This window comes from Pinus tabuliformis, chromosome 5_1 (assembly GCF_031772625.1).
Source record: "Pinus tabuliformis cultivar Carrire ecotype Pingquan chromosome 5_1, CPIR1, whole genome shotgun sequence".
Taxonomy (NCBI): Eukaryota; Viridiplantae; Streptophyta; class Pinopsida; order Pinales; family Pinaceae; genus Pinus; species Pinus tabuliformis.
The window spans coordinates 366,744,455-366,769,088 of record NC_142305.1 but is presented as its reverse complement, the minus strand read 5'-3'; the positions used below and the strand labels follow the sequence as shown (position 1 = coordinate 366,769,088).

General features: G+C 34.7%; 1 protein-coding gene across 1 annotated transcript; it reads right to left on the bottom strand.

Annotated features, from left to right (window-relative positions):
• Positions 1 to 14,487: 14,487 nt before the first annotated feature.
• LOC149164967 (uncharacterized) lies at positions 14,488 to 22,107 on the bottom strand. Its single transcript, XM_089429663.1, has 4 exons — positions 22,029 to 22,107; positions 18,231 to 18,614; positions 17,069 to 18,090; positions 14,488 to 14,622 (listed from the first exon to the last, which is right to left on the bottom strand). The coding sequence occupies exons 1-4, from the start codon at positions 22,105 to 22,107 to the stop codon at positions 14,488 to 14,490; spliced, it is 1,620 nt and encodes a 539-aa protein (XP_089285789.1).
• Between the last annotated feature and the right edge of the window lie 2,527 nt (positions 22,108 to 24,634).

Genomic DNA, 24,634 nt, shown 5'->3' with positions numbered 1-24,634 from the left:
GTACTTCAAAGTTTAATGATGTTGTTGGTGCCATCCTTATAAAGGAAATGCGACCAAAAAACTACGATGAAACATCATGTATTGCTTTCACTTTAGAGAGTAGGGGAAGAAAAATGGAAAGAGGAAGGAGCTCAAGAAATCATGGTAAGTCAAGAAAAGGTAGATACAAATCTAGATCAAGAAATGTAAAGAAGTTAACATCTGAGCGCTGATGTAAATGATGATACTAATAATAAAATATTCTAAGAAGAAAAACAAGAGCTAAACACTTTATGGGCACTGATGTAAATGATGATACTAATCATAAATTTATTGAAAGTTAATTAACCAATTATAATTAGGAGAAACTCAGATGACATAACTTCCTTGTTTTAAGTTAAAATAATATTTGTTTCATAGCAAATGTGCATTTTCTAATTGAAAATGATTATTGATTTTCTTATGAGAGTGAAAAGCCATTGAAAGATGTGTTTAAAGCATTTAAATTATTATTTTTCTTCTGTATGTGTTTAAAACATTTAAATTACATTTTTACTACCAATATGTTAAAAGATTTTCTATTTTGCTAATAGAAAATTATTAGTTGTTAGAATGAGAATCTCACTCACACAAAATGGAAATCATTAAATTTCTTGAGCAATGACAAGTTTGAAACTTCAAAAATATAAAGAAGTGAACATCTGTGTTTTATAGTTATTGTGTTTTGACATGTTTTCAAATTATCACACTTCATATCATGAAAAACAACTTTCAATTAGTGACATTTATTGTATGAGAGAAACCCTTTATGTCTCCTTTCTTAATTAATGCCATGGTTATTGTGTTCCAGAGGTGTCAAAAATGTTGTTCTTCTAAATATAAATAAAATATTTGCATCATTTTAAATTTGGCTTCATTGTAGATTTAGATATTTAAATAAAGTGATTGGATAAAATACATACAATATAATAAAAATAATTATAATGTTTTAATAATTATAATGCTTACCAAATGTTAAAAGAAATGTTATATTTAATTTTATCGGTAATATTAAAAGATTACTTGGTAAAATATATTAAAATTAGTTAAATTTAAATAAAATAAAAGTAGTTGACAAAAAAATCAACTATTTAATTAATTTATTCATTTTCTTTGTAATTCTTTAAGTAAAAGTACAATATTTTGAAGTAAATTTTGATTCAATATTGTAATAAATTTTGTAGTAAATTCAAAAGCATGATAATACCACATAAATTGTAACTAATTAAATCAATTATAAAATAGAAAACAACTAAAATTAATAAAAAATAAAATGGCTCTCTAAAATAATAAAAATATTTGAAAAATTTAAAAATTAAAGATAACTACACCACCCCAAAAACAATTGGTATTTCATAACATGAGTATATATGTATGGTTTATTATTAAGGTTTTCAGAGTATTACTTTTTATAATTTTTAATAGTATGTTACTATATATGATTTAATAATAATAATAAATGTTATTAATACATTAATATAATTACTAATATTAATAGTAAATTATTACATTATTAACATTAATAGTACATTATTACTAGAGATTATTACATTGATTTATAAATTTTCACATAAATAATATGTTAATTTAATCAATAACATATTATAATCATGATCAATCTTAGATCAATTTGGTCAAAGATAGTGAACATGAAGATCATGTTGAACAATGAAAATTCATAAACATGATGTTTAACATGCTTACAAATAAGCATAACCTTTGCAGTAAATGTATAAATAGTCAACCATGGTCAATGTTAATCAACTATATGTTTACCATCTCAATGATAGTCAACATTGTTCACTCATAGAGATCCTTAGTCAAACATCGTCAACCATGGTTAATCATGGTCATCCATGGTCGATCGTCGCATTGTGACAAATATTTTATGGATATGAAATTCAAACATGGTCAATCATCATCAACCATGGTCAACCATATTCAACCATATTTTATGAAATAAATCATGGTCAACCATCGTCAATCATATTTTATGAAATAATTCATGGTCAACCATGGTTAATGATGGTCGACCATTGTTTAATGATGCATTGTGACAAAGATCATCTCAATATGAAAATCAATCATTGTCTCAACAATCTTCCAATATCACATTATGACAAAGATAGTCTTAATATGATAATCATGGTCAACCATGTTCAACGATGTTTTATAAAATCAAACATGGTAAATCATGGTCAACCATGGGCAAACATCGCATTGTCACAAGGAATGTCTCGATATGAAAATCGGCCATGGTTAAGCGTGGTCAACCATGGTCCAACTTCCCATTGTGACAAGGTTTGTCTCAATATGAAAATCAACCTTGCTCAACCATGCTCAACCATTTTTATTTTAGGTTTTATAACATTTATCTTAAGGTTTATGTTATTATTCCCTTGCATTTAGTATTATTCCTTTGGGTTCATTATCCATCAAGGTTTAAGTGTTAATCCATTGGGTTTAATATTCCCTTGGGTTTATAATATCAATCCCTTGGGTTTATTATTCCCTTTGGTTTATAATATCAATCATTGTCAACCTTGGTCAATCATAGCCAACGATGGTAAACCATGTTTATTTTAGGTCTTATAATATTTTTCTTAGCATTTATATACCCTGGGTTTATACATTTTTATCCCTTGGGTTTATAATATCAATCCCTTGGGTTTATTAATCTAAGGGTTCATATTCCTAAGGTTTGATACTATTCCCTTAGGTTTATAATCCCTTGGGTTCTTAGTATTAATCCTTGGGGTTCATAATATTGATCATGGTCAACCATGGTCAACCATCATCAACCATATTTTATAAAATCAATGGTGGTCAACCATGGTTAGTCATGGTCAACCATGCTCCTACTTCGCATTGTGACAAAGATTTTCTCGATATGAAAATCAATCATTGTCTCAACCATGATCCAACTTCACATTATGATAGTAATCAGGGCCATCCATGATCAATCATGGGAAACCAAGGTCAACCTTGGTAAATCATTTTCGACCATTTTTTATAAAATCAAACACGGTTATATATGGTCAATCATGATCAGCCATGGTTGAACATCGTGTTGTAACAATGGTTGTATTGATATCAAAATCAACCACGATTAAGTTTAGACAACGATGGTCCAACATTGGATTTTGAAAAATATTGTCTCAATATGAAAATCAACTATGGTCAACCATGGTCAATCATGTTATTTTAGTGTTTATAATATTCATCTTAGGGTTTATATACCTTGGGTATATAATATTTGTCCCTTGGTTTTAATATTATTCCCTTGGGTTCATATGTTGGGTGTGGAGGCTAATTATCTTCCTGATTCTTCAGAGGTTTTTTGCTTCAGCCGCGTTGGATCCCTGTTCCTAACGGGGTGGAAATTCCTCCCATTTACTTTCTATAAGGGGGGTAAACAATGATTTTATGAGCCCCCCACCTTGGTGAGGCTAAGAGGGAAGCACCTCTTAAGCTAAAAATAGATGAAAATTTGCCTTCTAAATTATTATAATTTCATAGTCAATATGGCTTGTTCATTAGGCAGATGATCTGATGGTAGAAGTTATGTTAATTTATGGTTTTTTTCCTATAATAAAATCATCGATTTATATTAAGGAATTGTATTGTGGCTGTGCATTATTACTATGAGTGAGAGTGAGAGAGGAGGTTGTGTGAGAATGAAGAGGAAGTTATAGTGGATCTGTTGTAGGTTGTATCTCTTCATTTTGCTAGATAATATAAAAGGAAGGACTAGATGTTTCTCCGTGGTCATAGCACAAATTGGGTGAACCACGTATATCTGTGTCTTTATGTATTTCATTGTTTCATTAGTGAATTTCTAAAAACTGGTATCAGAGTCGAAGGTTTATTTAGCTAATAAACTCGCGACAAAGAAGGGTTCATTGTTCGACTGGGATCAATGGAAGAATATGATAGGTTTAACGGCCAAAACTACTAGTTATGGAAGATGCAAATGGAATATTATGTGTATCAGAAATATTGTACCTACTATTGAGAAGAAAATCAAAGAAGCCAATGAGTATGAGGGATGCATAATGGGAGATTCTCAACAGAAAGGCACTGGCAACAATATAGTTGTGTCTCGAAGTGTTAGTCGAGTTCAACATTTTAAAGGAAACAACAACAAAAGGTTTAATGACAACATTGGCTAAACTATATGAAAAACCCTTGGCCTCAAATAAAGTATTTCTTATAAAGCGTCTATTTAATATGAAGATGTCAGAAGGTGGATCTGTTGTTGATTATTTATATGAATTTAACATGGTTATCAGTAAGTTAAGTTATGTAGGGGTAAATTTTGATGATGAATTTAGGGCTCTGTTATATATTGTTCCTCATTGCTATAAAGTTGGAATGACCTAGTTATGATCATTAGTAATTATGTCTCTCGATCTAGTACTTTAAAGTTTAATGATGTTGCTGGTGCCACCGTTAATGAGGAAATGCGATGAAAAACATGCAGTGAGACATCAGGTAATGATTTGACTAAAAATACTAGGGGAAGAAAAATGGAAAGAGGAATGAGCTCAAGAAATCATAGTAAGTCAATAAAATACAGATATAAATCCAAATCAAGGATAATGTGCTGAAAATGTGGGAAGAACGGACACTAAAGAAAGAATACAAATCTCGGAAGGGAAAAGAAGGAGATCGGCAGTAAGAGAATAATCATGAAGCCAATGCGACAAGTGATGTGTTGAAAGATGCTTTGATTCTTTCATTAGAGTATATTATATTGATGCCTGGATGGTAGATTCAGGGGCCCCATTCCATGCCACACCCGATAAGAACCATTTTCATGACTATGTTCAAGGATATTTTGGAGAGTTTCATTTGGGTGATGATAAACCCTGTAAAATAATTGGAATGGGTAAGTTTTTTATAAACCAATAGAATGGAAACAAATGGTTATTGAAGGAGGTAAGGCATGTTCAAGATCTAAAGAAAAATCTAATTTCAACAGGGCAGTTTGGAGGTGAAGGCTATGTAACTACTTTTACAGACAAAACCTGCAAGGTCACTAAAGGAGCCCTAGAAATAGAAAAAGGAGAAAAAGTTGGTACATTGTATTTATGCAATATCATTTCTAAATTGTTTAAATATTTAACCCCCACTAGAGTAGATATGACATTGTGGCATTATAGGCTCGGGCCACATGAGTGATAAGGGAATGCAGATTCCTCACTCAAGAAATTTGTTGTCAGGTTTGAAGCATGTTGATTTGGATTTCTATGAGAATTGTGTTTATGGAAAGCATAAGTGAGTTAGATTTATCAGAGTTGGGAAAGAAAAGAAGAGATAAAAATTAGAGCTTGTGCATACAGATGTATGGGGGCCTGCTCAGATATCATCTCTCAGTGTCTCTCACTATTATGTTACTTTTATTGATGATGCAACTAGAAAAACCTATATTTATTGTATTCGAAATAAATTTGATGTATCTGATACTTTCAAGAAATGGCAATCTTTGGTTGAGAATCAGACAAGAGAGGATTTCAAGTGTCTTTGATTAGAAAATGTAGGTGAATATTGTAGCAAGAGTTTGATAACTACTATGGAGAGCATGGAATTCTCAGAGAGAAGAAAGTTCCCGGAACACCATAGGAAAATGGTGTGTTATAAAGGATGAGCATGACAATCATGGAGCGTGCAAGGTGAATGAGATTTCATGGAAGATTTCCCTTAAAATTTTGGGCAGAAGTTGTATATACTATTATCAATCTAATAAACACAGGGCCTTTATGGTGCTTGGATGATGGTATTCTGGAGGAGGCATGGACATGCAAAAAGGTAAACTACTCATTTTTATAGGCTTTTGATTGTGAAGCCTTTTTCCACATCAATAAAGAAAATAGAACAAAGCTTGAGTCAAAATCAAATAAATGTACCTTTATTGGATATGGTGTTATTGAGTTTGGTTATCACTTACATGATTATGAAAATCATAAAATCATTAGGAGCAGAGATGTCATATTCAACGAAAATATCTTCTATAAGGATGGAATACAGGAAAAGAAATAGGAAAGGAATGAAAACAATACACAATGATTGATGAGATTAAAAAAAAGTAAGGGTGCCTGAAAATTATAATGATCAACAACCACAAAAAAACAAAAACAACTACAATAGAAAGAGGCATGTCAAACACCTGAGAGTGGTGTTAGAATATCTACCAGGATAACTAGACCACCTGAATGATACCTCCTTCATTATATTATGTATTGTTGACTGATTTTGGTTAACCAGAAAGATATGAAGCAACAATGAAGGTAGAAACTATGAGGAAGTGGGATCAAGTCATGAATGAAGAGATGGAATCCTTGATGCATAACCATACTTGGGACTTATTCAAGTTGCTTGTAGGTAAAACAACATTGTAGAATAAATGGGTTTATAGGTTGAAGGAAGAATATAGAGGAAAACAAAGATATAAGGTTAGACTTGTGGTGAAGAGGTTTGCACAAAAGAAAGGTGTAGACTTTGATGAAAAATTGCTTGTGTTGTTAAAATGACTTCAGTCAGAACCATTTTAAGACTAGTGGTAATAGAATATTTGCATCTAGAGCAGTTAGATGTAAAGACAACCTTCTTCTATGGGGATTTGGAGGAGGAAATATATATGCAACAACCATAAGGGTATGAGGTCAAAGGGAAGGATAAATTAGTGTGAAAATTGAAGAAGAGCTTATATGTTAAAACAGACTCCAAGGAAGTGATATCTAAAATCTGACAAGCTTATGTCTGAACAAATTTATACTAGATGTCAATTTGAACATTGTGTTTATCTTAAAAAGAAAAATGATGGCGGTATATTATATTGTTATTGTATGTAGATGTCACGCTTGTTGTAGGGTCTAACATGCAGGAAATAAATGTTCTCAATGGAAAATTGGAAAATTCATTTGCAATGAAGGATTTATGTGCTGCTAGACAAATCCTTGGTCTGAGAATAACTAGAGATAGGAAAAATCACAAATTAACAATGTCTCATAGTGACTACATAGAAAAGGTGTTGGAAAAATTTAATATGCAGAATGCAAAACCAGTTAGTACACCTTTGGCTAGGCATTTGAAACTAAGTAAGGATATGTGTCCCAAGACTTAATACGAAATGGATTATGTGTGTAAATTATCATATGCATTAGCAGTTGGAAACATAATGTATGCAATGGTCTGCACAATGCCTAATATTGCACATGCAGTGGGAGTTGTAAGAATGCATATGAAAAAAATAGGAAAAGAGTATTCAATGGAACTAAAGTGGATTCTTAGGTATTTGAGAGGTACCAAAAATCAAGCATTATGCTTTAGTGGTTCGAATATCTCTCTACAAAGATATGTTAATGCAGATATGGTAGGTGATAGAGATAACAAGAGTAGCACCACAGGGTGTGTGTTTACTATAGGTGCAACATATGTTAGTTGGGTTTCAAAATGCAAAACATTATTGAATTTTCAACAACAGAAGCAGAGTATGTTGCTGCTATAGAGGCTAATAAAAAGGTGATTTGGTTACAAAGTTTTATGAATGAATTCGGCAAGAAGCAGGAGACGGGCAGGTTATATAGTGACAACCAGAATGCCATTCATGTTGCAAAGAACTCAACATCTCATCCCAATATTAAACATATACAAGTCAATTACCATTTCATACAGTCAATGTTGGAAGATGGATAGTTTAAGCTAGAAAATATACACACTGGCTAGAATCCTACAGATATGTTATAGAATGTTGTAGCCAGAGAGAAAATGAGTTTTTGCTCAATTTCAATTGGTCTTCAAGTATGATGGTGAAAATGAGAGATAACTATGTCCAAGTGGAGTCATTGTCCAGTAAGTGAAGCAACAATGGAGTTTATATAATCAGTTTCCAAGTGGGAGATCATTGGGTGTGGAGCCTGATTATCTTCCCGATTGTTTAGATGCTTTTTGTTTCAGTCACGTTGGATGCCTATTCCTAATGGGGAAAAAACACCTCCTATTTAATCATTGTCAGGGGGGTCCAAGGTGGGGTGACAATGATTTTATGATACACCCACCCCCCTGAAGTTAAAAATAGATGAAACTTTGCCTTGTAAAATATTGTAATTTCATAGTCAATCTTGATCGTTCATTAGGAAGACGATCTGATGGTAGAAGTTATGTTAATTTATGCTTTTTCCCTTGAAGGAAACCCTCGGTTTATATGAGGAAATTGTATTTTGGTTGTGCATTATTATTCTGAGCGAGAGTGAGAGAGGAGGTTGTGTGAGAGAAAAGAGGAAATTATAGTGGATTTGTTATAGGTTGTATCTCTTCAATTTGTTGGATAATATAAAAGGAAGGACTACTTTTTTCTTTGTAGACATAGCCCAAATTGGGTGAACAATGTATATTTGTGTCTTTCTTATTTTATGTGTTTCTTTATTTGTGTTTCCCTGATAGTTTATGTATTTCATGGTTCTATTAATTAATTTACACTACAACAAAACCAGCGATTTGCGCCAGATTTAGTGCCAGATTTTAGTGCATTATTTTTGTAATTGTGATGAGCAACCTGGCGCTAAATCTGGCTCTATTGTACAATTTTTAAAGCATCCTTTTTTGCACCTGATTTTGCATCCTTTTTCACGCTAGATTTTGCATCATTTTTTACACCAAACTATGCATCATTTTTTGCGTCAAATTTTGAACCAAGATTTGTATCTTATTTTATGACAGGTTTTGCTTCTAGTTTTGTGTCATTTTTTGCATCTATTTTTCATTCTCTTTTGCTTCCTATTTTGTGTCATTCTTTGCTTCCATTTTTGCACCATCATTTGCATCAAGTTTACACTGTATTTTGAATCCAATTTAACGTCTTTTTATGCATCCATTTTGTGTCAGTTTTTGCATCTAGTCTTACGCCGGGTTTTGTATCTAGTCTTACACTAGTTTTTGCTTCTATTTTTGCACCAGCTTTGGTGCCTATCTTTGCACCATGTGTTGAATTTGATTTAGCACCAAATTTTGCATCCATTTTTGTGCCCATTTTTGCATCTTTTTTTGGACCATTTTTTACATCCACATTTACGTTTGATTTGTCTCTATTTTTCCCATCTCATTTTGCACCATATTTTGCGTCATTTGTTTCATCCAATTTTGCATCATTTTTAACACCATCTCTTGCATCTAATGTTACATCATTTTGAGCATCCAAATTTGCATTTATATTTGCATCTTATGTTGAGTCATGTGTTGTGTCCACCTTTGCATCTTATTTTGTGTCTAATGGTACATTCAATTTAGAGCCATTTTTTACGTCTACTTTTGTATTTGTTTTTGCACCAAGTTTTGCATCCAATTTTAAGCTATTTTATGCCCCTTTTTGCACCATTTTTTGTGTCTACTTGTGTCCAATGTTGCACCATTATTTACACCGACTTTTTCATCCAATTTTGCATTTTTTTGGTGTCTAGTTTTACATCGTTTTCACCATCCAAATTTGCATCTTTTTTTGCCTCATTTTGTGTCCACATTTGCATATAATTTTGTGTCTGAGTTCGAGCCTAAATTTGCATGTGATTAGGAATCATTTTTTACATCCAATATGGCATCCTTGGTTTCACCTTTTTTCAGCCCCATTTTGCATCTTGTTTTATGTCTTTCTTACATCTGTTTTTTTTCCTTTTTTGCACCCAAGTTTGCATCCCAAATTTACACCATTATTTGCATCATCATTTGGCATATTAATTTGTAACGTTTTTTGCTTCTTTTTAATGCTCAACTTTGCATCTTATTTTACATCCAGTTGTTGTCTTTTTTGCATCTAATTTGGTGCCCATTTATGTGTCCTTGTTATTGCCCAATTTGATATCCTTTTGTATGCCATGTTTTGTTCCCTTCTTTGTGTCAACTATTGCACAATTTTTCACTTCTAATTTAAAACACTTTGTATGTCATTTGTTTGCATTTTGTATTAATTCCTAGTTTAACATCCAATTTTACTTTCAATTTTGCATCCATGGTTACATCTGCATTTGACTTCTTATATAGAGTATATTTTTCTTTACATATATGACCCCCTTTATAGATTCATAGTGAAATATATGATAGTTTCTAAATATCATTAAAGCAGATATCACAATTCAAAATCATTTGTAAAGAAATTTAAGAGAAATTGACAACATCCATCCAAAAAAATAACAATGTGTCATTAACAATTTTCAAAACATGTATAAAATAGCAACATAATACTAATAAAATCAGTATTATTTTTAATCAAAACAAGTAAAATTCAAATATGATTAACAAATCAAAATATTTCATGAATATCGTTATTCGACGATAAATTAACAACATACATAAATCAAACTCATCGTATGATTACAAAATCAAAATGTCTCATTGATATAGGGTAAATTCACAACACCCATCTAAACATAACAATGTCATTCTACACAATAATTTCTTCATAAAAAACAATGCATGTGCATGCCTGGCTACCACCACCAAGATCATCCTCATGATCATCTTGACCATCCTCATTACTCTGATCCACATCATCACCAACACCGCAACTATCGTCATCATCTCCTCCTTCACCACCATCATCCTCATCCTCATCCTCATCATCTCCTGATATATGTTGAACATAATTTGGATCATCGTCTTGGCAATCATTACCTATAGCATTCTGACAAAAAAAATCAATATTACATGTTAGTATTAATTACATAACACAACGCATGTTTTTGTTATACAATGTTAACCATAAAATGAGGTAAGATATACTAGCATTTGCACCAGATGTTGCAAAGGAAACGCCGTAAGGCATAAATTGAAAAATACAAATACAACAAAAGAATACTTTGATAAAGAATAAAAATATATTGAATGCTCAAATCAATGCCCCATTAACTGGACGCATTTAGTAGACATATCTAATGCAGAGACAAGCAAAAATATATAATTCTTCAAATTCTAGATGGATGCAATCACTTAGTAATGCCATGTTGAGAACCTTCCTCTACTTGTAATATCCTCTATCAGGGGCAACCTTCACGCCTCTACCTTATATCAACACTAACGAAGTTAGCAATCCCATTGGCCCATCCTATTTATCTGTCAAGTTTGAAGCATAAGGCAAGTGACTGGACACTGGTATTATACAATAAGCTGAAACCTAAACTGAACTTCCCCCATGGGCATGACGGACAAGAGATGGGGCTTTTCTTAAATAGAAGAGATAGGGAAATCTTTACATCCCTACCTCATCAACACTGATGAAGTTAGCAATCCCATTGGCCTATCCTATTTACCTGTCAAGTTTGAAACATACGGCAAGAGACTGGACACTGGCCAATCCTATCAGATATCCCTCTATCAAAGCAACATTCTAATGGCCCCTGCTACAATTATACAATATCTAGAGAGCATCATTAGAAACATCCTTTGGAGAGATAAAAATGAAAACAAGTGGCCTCTACTCCATTGGAAATGGGTGGCATTTCTTAAATAAGGTACGAGGGACAGAATGCAAGATCTTTTTAGCAAGGTCCCCTATACGAAAATCTATTGATACTATTGATGGAAACACACTTTGGAATAAATCAATTAGAAGTATCTGGTGTGAGGCAAAAAATAGAAGAGATAATCAAGAAAATATGTATGCCTAAAGGTTGTATAATCTACAACGATGTGCTTCAAAGTAAAATTTTATCTAAGGTAGACACAGAAGTTTCAATTCATACAAAATTAACTATCAAATTGTTTTGTTTAGACTCTTAGAGCTAACTTTAAGTTTTAACAGCAGAAGATCAGACAGACCAGTAGTTTAGGAACTCTGCACTCCTCACCATTTTTGTATACTTATGGAGAAATTATAGATTTGTCAGATGGATGAAGATGTTTATGAAAGCATCATTTTGCAAACATGCAAATTCTCCTCTGCGTAAACAAATAAAAGCTGAAGAAAGAGAAGAAACCAAAAAAGGGGTAGAAGTATAGGCCAACCCAATGTGAAATTTCAATATAACCTTCTCTAACCTTGTCTAATTTCTAAACAACACATTTAACTAGTCATTGATGTCATGTTTCCTCTTTGATGCTTTACATAAAATTAACTTCATCTAACCCCAGCAAGGTAGATGTGCCCACCACACCACTTCATGAGAATGTGTACACAGTTGTACGTCCCTTCATTATCTCAGATGATAATTTTACTCTCCACCAAACTCCTCGCATGAGAAAAGAAATCTTTGCAAGGTCTCAGTTCAGATTTGGGAAGCTTTGCAAAGGCACATTGTGTTGTTTCATGATGGTAAATGTTATTCATGAATGGTAATTTCTATCTGATTATGTTGAATCCAGGGCATCCTCTGTTATTCCTTGCTGCTTTATGGTTTTTCTGGTTTTGTTTATGGTGGTGTGAGGCTTTGTCGAGGTGTGGTGTGAGAGAGGGACCAGACCATCTTGGGCTACCCTCCTCTTGGGATCAGCTCCTACTCAGGTCTCTTTATTTTCTTCCTCTCGTCAAGTCCTTACTCCTCAGTTGGCCGGGGCACGCACTTCTGAGGTGGATTCTATTTGCAGCAGGGCCTCCTCAGGGCATACATAACCCCGAAAGCTCATCAATTGCCGTGTGAGTTGGAACTAGCATTTGAGGGTGGGAAAATGGCAATGGAAATTTGAGAGGTATCACTGCTTCATTGCTGAAAGGTCATCTATCAAGAGTAGATGTACCAGTCCCATTACAACTAGACAGCTGCAGGGAAGGGTACTCCTTTCCAAAAATGACACTAAAAACAAAATTCTGATGATGATGAACATGATGCAGTTGGAATTTAAAGCCATGGACAAGCATTTGACAAGGATAAAAGCAGTCTTACTGCATGGCAAAGGCCCAACTCATCTAGATAGTCCAGGTGATCAAGCACCCATAGATGTGGAGGTTTCCACCTCCTAGTCTCCTCATGAAAATTTATGTTTTCTATCTTTACTATTATAGTAGGATTATGTGTTATATTTTGTGGCTATTAAGCCAAGGCACTGTAGGCTTTTTTAGAACTCAGTATATTTTTTTAAAATGTATATTTTTGGACAGCAGACCTCCTGTATTGCCAATGGTCCGGTTTCCCTAGTGGCAGACTAGAGGCATACAGAAGGTTGGATCATATGTGATCATCAACAGTTAATAAAAGGCCTTTAAATTACCTCCCCACCCCCTCCCAAAAATAAAAAATAAAAATCATCTATAAAGTTTAGAAACTCAATTATTGAGAAGATTTTTCGGCATAAATCACATCATAAATCATTTGTTGACGCGTTCCAAACCAACAAGTGTGGTTCATCGTCAGGACAAGTTGAAGATCCAGACCATGGCAGATTATTTTCCAACTAGCAAAATTAAATCACAACTAGGTTATTATCTAGCTAAGATTAATCAGAAATCAATTTTTTAAAAGTATGTTCTTATCAAGCCCAAATTTAATCAAACTTCAAAAGTATGTTCTTATCAAGCCCAAATTTAATCAAACTTCAATTATACCCTGAAGATGATCTCTGCAGTGTGGTCAAAAAATTGAGGAATAATCTACTCCAACACAGCTCTCCTCTTGAATAAAATAATGTCCAGCTACCTGAGCTTTAAAGTCATTCTAACCTTTTGTATGGAAGATTTATAGAATTCATTTCCATTTTAGTTATAGAAAATCCCAATAAAGATAGTGATTGATTTCATGTTTGTACATATGTAATGAACACTTAGCACAATAGTATAGCTCAGTTTGCCCAACCCTTTCTACAGAAGGCATAATACCCATGGAGGTTACAGGATCTATTCCCAAGTAGTTCTGTCCAGTTACCAGCTGGTATTTCAACTAGAAGTCAATTCCATTCCTCACCCAGAAAAAAAAATACAGGGAAAGGAGGGAGAAAGGGGGATTCCATCACTCTGACAATGTACCAACTTCCTCACTTGGAACAGTTAATATGTGGGCAAGTTAAGGGAACATCCTTCTTTGGGAAAATTAATATAAACAATTACTGATGCAGTTACCTCCTTATAATGGCATAAATAAAATTTTTGTTGAATTAATGTTTGTAAGGAATTATCTTTGTAAGGTTCCAATTTTGATGTACGGGCAGAATAAATTATAAACCTATCCATCAACCAAATGAGTCTTGCAAAAAGAAAGAGATAAAGAGAAACTATTCACAAAACTTACCTTTAGCATTTGATGGCCTCCACTATCACTGGTGTTGAAAAGTTGCAACATCGGTGTTTCTTTTTGCGAAGGAGAGTGAGTAATTTCACTGCCTTTCTCAAAATTTGATAAATCACCCTCCCAGTCTTGTAGTAGTCACAAAGAAACATCTTAATATAATGAGGCATTTTCCAAACAAAACCTTTTTAAAAATGGTGCATTGGATAAGGTAGCCTACGTCAGAACACTGTATAGGTCATAGAGGGAAGACCTGTAGCTGCTCTCAGATGGCAGGCACAACCTTATGCAAACTGTCAAAACAGCATGGCGCACTTCCCGACTTCACATCATTGTATGTCGAATCTATGCTTCGAATAAGACACAGTAGCTCTTTTGAAGATACCAAAACACTTAATACCTACAGATGAAAACAAAATATTACATTAGAATACAAGAGACTTTAACAAATTATAAGACCGGTTTTCTGGAAAAGCAAAGAATAGAGGTAACACTGCAAAGGACACGTTCAGAAAAAGATGTTATTGCCATTACATATCTCAGTTCTAATGATACAATGAAATACGCATGGAAATTCAACTGTGAATAACCACAATCCACCCTTTTGAATCCCATTTGATATACTTGTCAGAAAATACATTAACAAACAAAATTATACATGTACTATGAACTCCAGTATAAACTGACATAAATCTCAGCCAAATACCAAACCTGTTGAAAATTAAAGTGATCATGAATATACAACGAAAATGCACGAATGTAAATTGGATTTCAAGTATTGTTTCTATCTGGATAAAAGAAACAAATTAGAAATAATAACCACCAACTGCTACCGTTATCAAAGAAGTGAACTTGTTAGAATATCAAGCTAAAACAGTGAAATATTGAAATCCAGGAACATTTTGAATAAGACATTAAAAAACAATCATCAAACTTGGCAGGAAACACAAGGTTTCAGGCAAGACCACTGCCCACCCAACCATGATCCACCTAAGTAACATTGAGTTGCACTCACTTCTTATGTGACTTGAGAATGGATTACGAATGCCGACTATTGGCATATCAACATTATCCAGACAGTTATAGGGAAAGATTTGAGAAACTTAGGACTTCAATTTTCTTTGAAAGCAACAGACTTACTACACACATTCAGGACATTTTTTGGTCAAAAAATCATTATGATTTACCAGCATGGATCCATCTTAAACACGGATTCACATAAGTTGATATTCACATAAGTTATTGATATAGATCTTCAAGTCTTACTACACACATTTAGGACATTTTTTGGTCAGAAAAGCATTATGATTTACCAGCATGGATCCATCTTAAGCACGGATTCACATAAGTTGATATTCACACAAGTTATTAATATAGATCTTCAAGTAATTTATTTATATAAAGTGTTAACTTATTTTTTGAAAAGTATAAGGTTTAAACATCTTACTCACATAATTTTTTTTACTTCTAATTACTTTACATGAAATTATATTATAGGTCAAATGGATAACTAATTAAACATGTATAGCATATTCTTTTTTTCTTTTTTATTATAGCCAACATTACTTTTCTATTTAGAGAATATTTTATATTTATTTTAAGAGGGACACATGTCAACTCTAGAGTCCAAGTTGAGCACGGACATACTTACACATCACATTCACACTGGGCTGTAAAATGAGCATCCTAGCCCAATTATACTATAAAGACAGCAAACATGATCACTCCCAATTTGTGTTGAGAACCCTTGACAGTGCATAAGAATATACCAAAAAACATTTTCTTCAAAATTGCATAGTCAAACCAGGTTTGGGTTGGGATCACAAGTTTGTCCATATCCATTCAATATCTATGCCCATTATACAAAGTTAGCGAAGTACCTATCAGATGTAAAATGCAAAACTCAATCCTTCTTTGCAGAACTCGTCCAAAACATGAAGCATATAAATTGCTCGCTGAATTATCAAATAGAAGTAACTTCAGTGCAATGACATCAGGCTGAATTTACCCATTGTTTCTCGAGCAATAGACATGATAATTTATGGAAATGACCCTCCACAAAAGACTGTAAATAGATGGTGTGCTTAGCTATTTGATTGGAAATCTTGTCTACAACTATTTAAACTACAATGAATTTGTCAACATAAAATAATAAGTTGGATAGGTATTTTTCAGACACAAAGCATTTGAGATCCAAAAAATAGATGCTAATCTAAATGTCTCTAATTTAAACCACAGACAATTATTTGTTTGTTGAATTAACAACCAAATTAAGTTTCAATAACACGACGTAATTTTCACATACAAAGCATTTGAGTGCAAAATAAGAAAGATAGTTTAAACGCCTATAAAATAAACCAAGGACATTTTTTGTCTGTTAAACTAATAAACAATTATATCAAATTCAAGCCTACATTTACATGCATGAAGACTGCTCATAACTTAATCTATCAGGAATGGATCATTTTTGTTAATGTTGAATTTTTCTGTTAATATAGCACTGACAGCAAGGCAAATTCAATATTTAAAAGGCAGCAATCTACATTCGGATCTAGACAACACTTTTTCTCCTTTCCTGCTATGTGATTATTCCCATGCAAGAGGAAGTTCCAACTAATTGATTTTCACACTTCCAAAAGTAAATTCCTCATGTCTGAATTTTCTAGATACAAAACCTAGGTATAATAATCCTAATTGTTGATCCTACCTTGAAATAAGTACCTTTAATCCACCATTGGATCTTGCTTTAAATAAACATGGGGTCTTGCTTGAAGTGTCAAAGTTTATTCATCTATTCCTTGCTATTATCAATAAGACATAATAGAATAAAGGAAAGAGCAATGCACCTTGTGAGTCATCTGAAGAACTGCCTTGGTATTGATGTGCACGAACTTGTGGGCAAATACAAGAAACTGAACAACAAGAGAGCTATAAAAAGGATAATTAGCCAAAACATAGTTTTGCCAATGATCATTATATCCATAACAACTTTCTTTCGTGCTTCTTTTTACTAATGATCCCACAGAATCAGTACCAGTCTTTTGCTTTTGAAGCAAGCTACCTGAAAGTGGAGACAATCGTTGATTCCTATCCCTAAGCATCTTATTCTCTGCCTCCAAATAATGATCCTCTTCGAGAGCGGGCATCATTTCGCCTTCTTCACCAATATTCCAAGGCTGTAAATAATCCAACCATAGATCAATAATGTGTGTAGCCTTCTTCAGACAAGCACCTACTGGCCAATAACTGAAAGCTCGTAATATAAACCTGTACAAAGGCCTCTGTAACAGAAGGGACCATGTAGCAGGCACAACCAAACTACTCCGTGGCAAGGAAAATGACCTCAATCTCAAGGTATCCATTTGTGATGCAGCTCTCCATCCAGAATTCAACTCTTCTTGAGGACAACACAAAGTACTGCTTACATAATTGACCAGTATTTTCACAGCCTCTGTGATTTCTACACTGGGGAGACCATACCTATGATATCGATTATTAACAGGTAACAAAATACCAAAAGACTGGCAAACCCGTGAAGGTAAGGGCGAAAAATCGTCATTCACTAACCAAAACTGTACAAAGGTATGAACAACAAACTCGGCGCGAGAAAATATCGATGGATTCTCCTCGAAAAAATGATGTACAGACACACTGGGAGCACAAAAATCAGATATAGGAACAAATTTGTGTAGATACAAATTCAGAAGATGCAAATAAGGGCTAGAATTGAACTTCACAGGCCTTCCATTGTCATGGCTACCGTACAAACTATGCAGAGAAGACGCCCATTTCTCGAAACGAGACCGGGAAGCCTTCTTAAACCCTAATTTCATTTCATCCGAATCCGAACGATGCATAATATCATTATCTTTGCATACAGCGTAATAAGCAAACCAAAACATAAAATACTCAAATGCATTCAACTGCACCTGAATCCTCCTCCATGGCCGTCCTCCTTCAATCAGTCTTTAAATAAAGCAGGGCAGACTTCAGATAAGATATACAAACCCCTCTCCGACTGAAGCATGTGACGAATCCACGCCGGAAGGCGCTCGGATGGAAACACATAGCGAACCACATTTTCCTCGTCTGCGGCAAAGATTGACGAAAACAAAGCTCCAGACGGCGAGAGAAGATTTACGACCGCATTCGCGGAATGCTCAGAGGTCTGCGCGATCCATCCGCCAATGCCGGACGGCTGTAAGACCTCCTCGAAGCCGAAGATCTTGCGGAGCAGAACGGGGAAGCATGTTATGTAAAAATGCCTGGTCTGATCCCAGCTGTGCCTATCGATGAAGGATTCCACGACCCGGCATGAATTCAAAATATCAGACGATGATGAGGAAGCATTCAATAACAGCGAACTTAATTCTTGGGCTTCGAAAGAGAAATCTGTCGAAGGTTAAGAAGACACAGCCATTGCACCTCAATTTTACAGTCTCTCTACTGATCCGGTCGGAGGCTTAAATCCCGAGATAAACCCCTTGAATCTTCCTGAACCCTCATGCATAACCACTAAACCCTACACTACATCGGATCGCAGCACTCACTGATCTAGTATTATAGGCATTCGAAGGTGGGGATACTCTTCTCTTTATTTCAAAATATTTGCACCACCTTAAGTAGCTTTTCAACTTTTGCCATTTCCCTTGAAAGACGTTAGTGTGGGGTGGGGAAATTATGTTGTTTTTGAGGAGTTTTTTGGTTTGTGGAGACAGGGCCACTCTTTATGTGACCATCCGGGCAAGCGAGGCGGTAATCTTAAGTTCTTGCAGGGATATCTTATCTCTTATGGACTAATATGATTATTGATACTCTCTTATGAATTACTTACATTAGTGATAAGGATAGGGGATTAAAAATTTAAATATAATAATAAATTATATAAAAATAAATAAAAATTTGATGGGGTGTTGAGATGTGTGTTAGGTTACTGAGCGGATTTGTTATTCTGTTGTCACCCCAAACATTAAAGAGAGGGATAGTGTCGCCCACATTTAATGATAATGCACTGTTTTAATTTGGAAATCTTTGAAACTTCCTCAATTTCCTACAATTGTTGGGGTAAAATTGATGATATTTGGTGTCAATGTCGTGTTGTCAGGTTATCTATGGGATATTTCCTCTGCGGCTTCTATAGTAGTTCCTTAAGCAACGTGGAAGGTCCAAGTTGTTCTTCCATGTTGGTTTGGCCTTCCATCCTTCACTCCATTTCATGAGCTAGACTATCTACATTTTCCAAGTATTGGCAAGGTTGCATGTGGCCCGCATACCCACTGGTGGGAGTACCTGCACTTAAACTCTTCTAGGTTTATGGGAGCTCAACTCCAACAAGTATACTAGTATTGTCTTTGCTCTTAATTTTTTCCACTGGGTCAGCTACATTTATATTACTTTGGTTTGCTTGGTTTATGATTCTTTGGGGAAGGTTCAACGTGTTATCTAGGGGTGAGGTAGCCTTGTCCTCCTCCTGCCTACAACAATCTTCCTCACATTGTGTCTTGGTTTTACCATTCCTTTGCAACTCTTTTAGCCTTTGGTTTACCTTCCACCTTTATCCCTAAAATCCTTCATTTTGTACATTGTCCATTGGCCTCACTTTGGTTTTCAATCCCCTAAAATCCTTTTGTCTTTCGAGACTTCACCAATTAGGTTCACTCGCCTCATTATCACCGTGCCTCAACAATGGATGTGGTCGAGACGTGGCTCTGATGGTTAAGGCCCTTTTGGCAAACCCTGTGCTCAGTTGCAAGCCCTAATTGTTGTTTACCTCTTCAATGCAACTACCCCCCCCCCCCGCCTTCCCACGAGAAGTCCAGGATGAAATTGTTAGAAAATCGATAATGGCAGCTTATTGTACTTATTTTCCTTTAACTTGATATTTGCTTGTGAATCTTATTGATATTCTTTGTGTTCTTTAGTTATATCTATTCATCAAACAATGTCAAGAACAATAATAACAACAATAGACACATATATTGGCTTTCTTCTTAAAATATGCTTCAAATGATATACAAAGACCCAAACCCTAGACCAATCCTTCTCCTAGTACCAAGTCATCCCTTCCTTAAATCCTTCCTTGATTCTACACCAAAATGTTAGACACTGCAACTTTGACCTGCCAGCTTCAATACTGCTACCCAACCTGCAACTTCGACCCTGCAATTTCGACCTTAAAGCTTCCAAGGAAACCCTAGAGCAGCCTCCTCTTGGGACCTTCCTAATAGCAAGACAACTCCTTATGAGTTCTAGATCAAGTATCCTTCCTTCTAGTTACAAGATGTTGCACTTCATCTTCCTACAACTCAGACCTGTAACTTCACTTCTTCCTGCAGCCAAGAAACCCTAGAATTTCGCACGTGTGAGAGAGATAGAGCCCAAAACAAAATATTTATGTCCTTCTTGTGCTTTCTTGGTCTTCACTCTTCTTTTCCTACTCTTCCCAGCTATAGATCGAACTCTTTCTTGTAGATTGAACTTGTTGAGTGAGTTTTTCCAAATGAGGTTGAATTGCTTCCTTTTATATCCTTCTCAAGGGGTTGAATTCTCTCCTTTAGGCCGACTTGATTTTCCCAGGGTTGACTTGTACTTTAGGAGCTTCTAGGATTTTCTAAACTCAAAAATAATTATTTTTACAAATATATTTTTGCCCATAAGGGTCTTATAAACATGATGTTGACTCCTTTGACTCGAGACAGTAAATCCTAAGACCTAACAAACCCTATAAGCATGAAGAACATGCTTTACCTAAAACACAATCAATAATGACCATGAAACCCATGCTTTAATAATAATATATTTTCTTTTCTTTTCTTGTTTGTTACATAGGATACATATTGAAATGAGTACAACAATTATGAAGACCGAAACTAGTTACATTTTCAATAATCCCTCTTAACTAGGGAGGTATTCATAATTGTACACTCAGTACAACATCATATCTCAAATTGAAGAGTTATCACAAAAAGAGTCGGATTGATAAGCCATATTGTAAGCATCATCATCATGACCAGCATTGTCTCTTAGGCCTAACTAGACAATCTCTTCTTTAATCAAGAGCATTATGTTGGGAGGCTTTATGTGTGATACAACACTACCTCTACAAGGCACATACCCCATCTGGATGTCTATAAGATATGTCCTATTAGGACTATTCTTATCTTGGATCTCGAATCTTGAGTCCTCAAAGAATATCAGTCCTCTTCGACCACTCTTCACTTGGATACTTATCACATCCTCAAACAGTGTTGGTCCCTTTCCTTTCTTGAATGTAATATCATCAAGAAACCGCAAATTCTTATCCAATTCTCTGCCATTCTCTCTTCATCACTTGAAGAGGATAATGTACAAGTGATGTCCCACATCACTCCCTCTCAACCAAAGACAACATCCCTATTCTCCTTTAATCTTGAGAATAACCCCCTCTAAAAAATAGAGGAGATCTAGACTTCCCTTTTATTTGAGAAGTCATCATCACAAGCCTTACAATTTGCCTTCATAAGAGTATTAGCTACCAGTTCTTCATAGTTTTCTGGCTCCCTCTTTCCTCTACATCATCGAGCTTTCTTTCTTTCAAGATATCATGGAGCCACCTTCTCTCTTCAATCTTGTGACAAGTTTCAGGGTACCTTTCTTGCTTATCACTTTCATATTCAACATGAAGGCATTGCATTGAGCTTTCCCAAACTTGAAGCTTGATCATGGCTTCCTTATAAATGTGATATTCTTTAACCTTCAGGTTATCTTATCATACTTCTACCATCCCTTTCCAAATTAACATTTCTTGAACTTACAGCTTTCCAGTACCAAATATTGAGCTTCGCTCAATATTCTTCATCCATACAATTGCACTTGCCTCAACTGCCATCATATATTCCTGCGACATTCTTCCAGGTAGCAAAATAATATGTTAACCAAATAACCAACAATAATGAAAATTAGACTTGCCTCGTTATGATGACCTTCTCATTCCATCAACATCCTCATGATCCATCTCCATATGAATCTTCCTTCATGCATCAAAGTGCCGAAGGATCGAACTTTATTATCAAGTTACAATTTTTCTTCTAGGGACTAGACTAGATGTTAATCATCATTATACATATATTTTAGAGAAAGTCTTAAATTATTTACACATCCTTAAGTAAGCCAAATCATATTCCTTTCAAGCATCATATATCCATATACATAAGCATATTTTATGACCAACTTTCTTTCACAAGATTCTATACACAAGAATCTTATCTAGAGTTTTAGATCCAACATGCATTCCTATGCTTTCATCCAATCATTTAGATATTCATATATCTCGCAAAGAGCCTACATCCTGACCATTGCATTCTTTCATCCCTTTACTAGTATTGGTTCCACATTACATGGAATGTCTACTTAACCTTGCCATGATGATTTTTCCAAAGACCTTCAAAAAACGATGGTCTTTCCTGAATCATGATGATTCAACTAAGCAGGATGATATCTTCTAATATAATGTTAGATAATGCTTGGATGGTCAATATGCAAAATGGTTTATCTATCCATCTATCTAGATGATCTCTACAAAGAAACTTAATCATGTAAATTCTATACATGCTACTATCATATGCTTCTTTCTAAGATGTTAAACAAAACATATTATCCTAAAATAAATATTAAACTTCACAGAGAGCCGGACAGTCAGTGAACCTTCTTTAGTAGTAAAGATCCTTCACTTCTTCCTTCTTTGCCTTCTTCTCAGGTTCTCCCATTGCTTCGGCCACATGAGCTTCATTCCTTTCCTTTATCTTATTGTTATGCTAGTTTGGAAAGTCCCTCCTAGAGTGTCCAAATTCGTTACATCCAAAACATTGCGCTTTGGATATGTCTTTCTTCTTGGCCTTGCCAAACTTTCCCTTCTTCAACTTCTTAACTCGGGCTAGAAAGGCTTGAGATTGCCCATCTGATCCAATATCATCCTTGACCTTGATCCTTGATTCTTCCAATATGCATTGCACCCACAACTTATCAAAGGGAGTTGAATCCTTCTTGGAGTAGATGCTTGTTGCAAAGTTGCTCCATTATGGTGGCAATGCATTTAGTATACAGATGGCTACTTCAGAATCAATGATTGGTTCCCCAAGTCCTTACAGATGGCCTCTTAGTTGAGAGATTGTCATGAGGAAGGATGCCACATCCTAATCCTTTGATTTCCTCATTATGTACAACTTGTTCCTTAACAACATATTTTGACCTGTTGTACTGATGTCATCGACGGCCATATGGTAAACCTCTACTCTAGAGGTTCTATTATTGTAAAATTTCACAACTATGGAAGTTGTGGCAAGGTCTCAAAGGAGGGACTTTCTTTTTGGGGCAAAACTAACCTTTTTTCAAAAGATAGTTTCTATAATTGAATCCATCTTCAATATCCATTTCTTCAACCCCACTCTGCCGGATTTGAATATTGAATCCCCCCTACTTATTTTGGGATTAGCTGATCTTTCAAAAGCCAACATAAATATATTGGGGACTTACAACAATATACAAACTAAGCAAGGAAGGGTATACATGTGTTAGAATTTGAATTGAAGTTGACTTGAGCAAAGGTATAACAATGCATATTTAATTAAATATTGGTGATTTTAACAACCACGTCCATTAGATTAAAATAATGATACTTTATGTGTATCTATATGCAAAGACAAAATACTTGAAAGGCACCTTCCCAACAACAAAGGTCATTATAAGAAAAATGGAAAAATAACAAGTTGATGGGTGGTATGATTGAATGAAGAATCAAAGGGCAAGAAAGAAGAGACATCCAAGTTTAGTCCTAATAAAAGATTTTATGGCCCCTTCCAAGGAGTGCGTTATTAAGAGGGACACAAGCATGATCATGGAGTCTGTGCTAAAGTCTTATGGGAGAAATAGGAAGCATGTGAATGAGATATTATGGATTTCAAAAGAGAAATCATGTTATTCAATCCAATAGAAGCAAGTGGATTGGTGCTACTTGAGACTCCATAAGCTCTAAATCAATTGGTGAAAGCAAGAAGTCTAAAAGATAAATGCAAAGAAAGGAATATCCATCTATGTACAAATCTACAATAAATAAATTCAAAACTATATAGTGTTTCCATATAGACAATGTTAGGTCCCTATAACACTAGTGATTCCCCCATTACTAGTGTCATTGTGGCCCTTACTGTTATTGTTGTGCCCTTATTGTCCCCATATTGTTATTATTGTGCCCCATAGAAGCCCACTATTGTTATTTTTGTGCCCTTATATTATTATTGTTATGTTGACTTTGATTATATTGTGACCCCTTAGACTCCTATATATAGAAATGAGGCTTTGTCATTTGTATCATCCAATAATTGTTCTTTTGTGTAATGTAAAGGAGGTTGCCCCCTCGAAGAGGCTGATTTCTAAGT

Bases quoted from the DNA above. Each gene is read 5' to 3' on its own strand.
- LOC149164967 (XM_089429663.1), bottom strand. From the start codon at position 22,107: ATGTCGCAGGAATATATGATGGCAGTTGAGGCAAGTGCAATTGTATGG. The intron at 18,091-18,230 runs GTTTGTATATCT...CTGTATGCAAAG, and splicing joins CATGCTTCAGTCGGAGAGGG to ATAATGATATTATGCATCGT. The intron at 14,623-17,068 runs GTGCATTGCTCT...TTTCATCTGTAG, and splicing joins TTCTTCAGATGACTCACAAG to GTATTAAGTGTTTTGGTATC.